This window comes from Phacochoerus africanus, chromosome 14 (assembly GCF_016906955.1).
Source record: "Phacochoerus africanus isolate WHEZ1 chromosome 14, ROS_Pafr_v1, whole genome shotgun sequence".
In the NCBI taxonomy this organism is placed as follows: Eukaryota; Metazoa; Chordata; class Mammalia; order Artiodactyla; family Suidae; genus Phacochoerus; species Phacochoerus africanus.
In genome coordinates, this window is record NC_062557.1 from 23,556,172 (window position 1) to 23,560,563 (window position 4,392).

General features: G+C 58.9%; 1 protein-coding gene across 2 annotated transcripts; it reads right to left on the bottom strand.

The window, feature by feature from the left end:
- Positions 1-195: 195 nt before the first annotated feature.
- CISD3 (CDGSH iron sulfur domain 3) lies at positions 196-3,945 on the bottom strand. Of its 2 annotated transcripts, XM_047758509.1 has the most exons (4): positions 3,555-3,632; positions 3,227-3,259; positions 2,532-2,651; positions 196-550 (listed from the first exon to the last, which is right to left on the bottom strand). In XM_047758509.1, the coding sequence occupies exons 1-4, from the start codon at positions 3,591-3,593 to the stop codon at positions 371-373; spliced, it is 372 nt and encodes a 123-aa protein (XP_047614465.1). In that variant the 5' UTR covers positions 3,594-3,632; the 3' UTR covers positions 196-370. The 2 variants fall into 2 exon arrangements, 1 of the variants encoding a protein (XP_047614465.1); XR_007131936.1 differs by lacking the exon at positions 196-550 and having other exon boundaries at positions 2,535-2,651; positions 3,227-3,344; positions 3,555-3,945.
- Positions 3,946-4,392: the final 447 nt, after the last annotated feature.

Below are 4,392 nucleotides of genomic sequence, written 5' to 3' on the forward strand. Positions count from 1 at the left end.
GGGACAGGGAAAGGGTGGGTGGGTCCCCTGATCCCCTCCTCTTGTCTCAAGGCTCAGCCTGCCTTAGGGGACCCCTGATGGCATGAAGCTAACCTGCTCCCAACCAGTAGCCAGTCAGGTGTCCCCAACCCAGGTTAAGATCCAAGGGAGGGGCACAGGTCAGGTCCCTTACACCAGTGACCACAAGACCACCACTGTGGCATGGAATGCTTTTTTAATGCCATCTTCGCCAGCAGGCACTGAAGCAGGGGCCTGGTCCCAGCTGCCCCACATTGGAGACCTCAGGTTACAGGAGCAAGCTGCTCACAAACCAGCTATGGGTATTGGGGTCCCTGGGTGATCCTTCTTGGGCCGGGCAGCAGCCACCCCCTCAGAGTGGGGCGCCCACTTCTGCCTTCTGCACCCGCTCACTCCTGTGGGTGCCATCGCAGTACGGGGGTTTCTGGGTGGCCTTGCAGGTACAGAGCACCACCACGCGGGTCTCCTGGGCCTTGAACTTGAGTGGGGATAGTCCAGTGCGTTGGAAGAAGTGGGAGCCGTCACAAAAGGGCTGGCGAGGAAAAGGAAGAAGGTGGAGACCCGACCCCGCCTGCTGGGGCCAGACAGATCTGCTAGGGGCAGCGCACGGCTCCTGAGAGACGCTGCCTGGTTCGCGAGCATACCTTTCACATCTGTGATGTGACAGTGATCAGAATAGAGCTGTTCCAAGAACATAAAATGCGTAGTGGTTACCCATGCACTTTGCCCATAGAAGCTTTGCAGGAGTAGTTTCTGGGGGACCCAGAGGGCTAGGACATGAGAACAGGGTTTTTTTTTTCCCTTTTTCTTCTTCTTTAAGTGCTGCACCTGCGGCATATGGAAGTTCACAGGCTAGGGGTCCAATCGGCTACAGCTGCTGGCCAGTCACAGCCACACGGGATCCAAGCTGTAATTGCGACCTACACCACTGCTCACAGCAACATGGGATCCTTAACCCACTGAGTGAGGCCAGGGATTGGACCTGCAACCTCATGGATACTAGTCGACTTTGTTTCAGCTGAGCCACAGTGGGAACTCCCAGAGTTTTCAAGGTGAAGTGAAAGGGGGCCTTAGATACTGACAATATTTACACACATAGGACTTTTTTTTTGAGTGGCTCTGAGTCTCCAGTGGTTCCTGAAATTAATTTCCTTCCACGTGTTCTTAGTAAAAACTTCTCTGGGTGGGCTTTAAAACTGGAGCATTGATTTCGTTTGGCTCCAGGAAACAAGTGGGCATGTCCTGGGCAGGCGTGGATGTTACAGGGGCTGGGGTGGTGGGGGTGTCCCACAGAGAACCGGCTGCCTGGAGCAAGCATATCCGCCCTTCCAGCCAGGAGGGTGTTCACACAGAGCCTGGGTGATGGGAGCAGACCCGGAGAGGTGGTTTGCTAGTTAGTGGCAGAGCTGGAGCCAAGGCGTCTTGACCCTAGGGTCAGGGTGGCATAGGAGGAGGGCTGAGAGGAGTGTGCAGATAAAAGCCAGCACCTGTCCTGAGGGCAAGAGGCACAGAGGGCCTGCCTGTGCCCCTCCTCACCGGGAGGCATTCCCTCAGCACCGTGCCACCCTCTTGAGGACCTGCTCAAAGTCCACAGCGAATCCGTGGCCAAGTGGGAGGAACACGGTTCAAAGTGCAGCTCAGAAAGGAAAGGGGCCCTGGAGGCTGAGAACACGGGGCAGGTTCCTGCTGGGTGAAGGGCTCCTGGGGCAGAAGAGAGGAGCTGGGAGCGGGCAGCCAGGTTGACAAGACAGCCAGAAACCAGGAAAGGGAGTTCCAGTTGTGGCTCAGTGGTAGTGAACCCAACTAGTATCCATGGGAATGTGGGTTCAATCCCTGGCCTTGCTATGGATCCGGCATGGCCTTGAGCTGTGGTTTGGGGCACGCAAGCGGCTTGGATCCCATGTTGCTGTGGCTGTGGTGTAGGCCAGTGGCTACAGCTCTAATTCAACCCCTAGCCTGGGAACTTCCATATGCTGTGGGTGCAGCCCTTAAAAAATTAAAAATAATAAAGAAACCAGGAAAGTCTAAGAGACTGAGAAAGGGAGGGTTTTCAAGAGCCGAAGCTGGGAAGGGGCACACGGTGGGGGCAGGGGCGGGGGCAGGTTAGAGCGGCTGTACAGTCTGTCCAGTGTTGGGGTCCAAGGCCTGCGAACCTCTGGCCCAGATGCTTCTTAGGAGGAAGGAGAGGGGCGAGAGGGACCAACTGACCGGCAAGCCTCTCAGGGCGGAGCCGAACCCCTGAGAAGGAGGGAGCACTAGAAGAGGAGGCAGACCCCTCAGCCCTGGGCCTGAGTTTCTGTCTCTCTGGCTGCATCTTGAAGGATAGATGCAGAGAACCGGGAGCTCAGGGCCGTGGGGGACACTGGCCTGAGAATATCCCCCCTTCCCACCCCCTTGTTGTCTCCCAGGCACGTGTGGGAAAAAGAGGACCATCTTGGGCAGGAGCTCCCAGGAGACACGTGATGTCCCCAACATGTCATATATCAACACAAAGGCGGGTAGGCTTCGCTCACCTGCTTCTTGCTACGGCCACACACACACCACCTGTAGGTTTTCCCAGCCACCAGCTCCACCTTGATGGGTGTTTTCAGGGCCACCACAGGCTTGGCTGGGGTTCTGGGGAACCATCGAGCCTACGGCAGAGAAGATGAGGGGCTCAGGGTCCACCCCACACCCTGGAAGCACTTCCTTGCCTGTGGCATCGTCCCGTCGCTCAAGGGCCATGGCTATCGACAGGCTTCCCCTGCAGGAGGCAGCTCTGATGCTAACCTACAAGGACTCTCCCCCCCACCACAGTGACCCTTAACTGCAGAAAGAGAAGAGATTTCCAAGGCCACGCAAACACATGGGTTTCTGGGTCCAGCCGCTTTCCCTTCAAACCCTGGCTCACAGCCAGGTGCCAGGGAGGGCAGGGCCAGGATCTGCCAGCCTAAGGGGGGGGCTGCCTGCACCTGGCTTGGCTTCCCAGGCTCGGCTGTTCCCAGCACCGAAGCCCGCTCCCTGCCCTGTGTGCTCTGGTCACCCAATCTGCCCTGAGCCGCTGAGCGATGTCTACACAGAGTCTCCGGCTGCAGTCCATGAAGCAAGGCCGACTCATCTGGTTCCCTCCTCTGGTCTCTTCTACCTTTGGAGTGTCTGGGCCTTGGGGACTTGGGTGGAGAGAAGAGCAGACGGGGTGCAGGTGTGGGAAGGTAGGGGGACTACTTACCAGCCAGGAGGAGATGTCCCGCCTCTGGTTCAGCTTCTCAAGGCCACCAGGCGTCACGAGACGGTGATTTGGAAACAGAAATACAAAGTCAGTGGAAAGACTTCCAGAGGGAAGTCATCTGGGAGGGAAGAGACAACAGGGCTTAGGCGCCTGGGAGAAAGGCGCGGTAAGAATAAGGGGTCCCAAGAGAGGGCGGGGTGTTGCTGCGAGGTGCCGGCACCCAGCGGACGCTCAGGGAGGGCTGCTAAGCACCGGGCGACGCAAGGGTTTGGGGGTGGCCACGGGGGTAGAGGCGGAGGCCCGGCCGCGCGGGGCTGCGGGAGCTCACCCAGGCCGCCGGCCGCAGGAGCGCCCCCGCGCCGCCCATGCCGGCCCTGCTGCCACCGCCACGCCGCGCCGGCCCCGCCCCGCTCTCGGGTCACCTTCCCGCTTCCCCGCCTCCCGGCGGCCCGGCCCCGCCTCGGCCCGGAAGACGCCGCGGGGTTCGCGCGGGTGCGGGCCGCGGGGCCGAACACCAGCTCCAGCCGCCGGAAGTCGAGTCCAGCAGCCGCCTCGGGCCCCGGGGGCGTGGAGGGCTCTCTGGCGCCCCCTTTGGTGCCCGCGTGTCTGCGGAAGACCCATCCGAGCATCGCCGCTCCTTTCCTCCCAGGGCTCCCCCTTGCCAGGGCGGTGCGGATACCTCTCACCGCCTAGGGAGGTGTGTGTGTGTTTGTTTTTGCTAGGGATGGAATCGGAAGTGTAGCCGCCGGCAGCAAACGCCAGATCTGAGCCGCGTCTGCGACCTACACCACAGCTCGCAAGCAACAGATTCTTAACCCACTGAGCAAAGCCAGGGATCGAACCTTTGTTCTCATGGCTACTAGGTGGATACTAGTCAGATGCGTTTCCGATGGGCCACGACGGGAACGCCAAGAGAGCTTGTTTTTTTTGTTTCTTTGTTTTTAAACAGATTCCCGCCCTGGCCTACATCTTACGTTCTTATGGGGAGGACACAGGTATCTGAATTTTCAGTATGCAAGCTGGGTATCTTGTGCATTCTATGAGCTAGTCTTCCAAGAGCTGAAAGAAATGTATTAGAGCATCCCCCCACCCCCCATTCTTTCTCAAGGTTCCCACAGTTGGCACTCCACCTCCCTTCCCCTTCAGTAAAGGCAGACAAAGCAGGG

Coding starts and splice junctions, on each gene's coding strand:
- CISD3 (XM_047758509.1), bottom strand. CDS start 3,593: ATGGGCGGCGCGGGGGCGCTCCTGCGGCCGGCGGCCTGG. Junction 3,260..3,554: donor TCCTGCGGCCGGCGGCCTGG/GTGAGCTCCCGC, acceptor GGCCTTGAGAAG/CTGAACCAGAGGCGGGACAT. Junction 2,652..3,226: donor GGGACATCTCCTCCTGGCTG/GTAAGTAGTCCC, acceptor TCTCTGCCGTAG/GCTCGATGGTTCCCCAGAAC.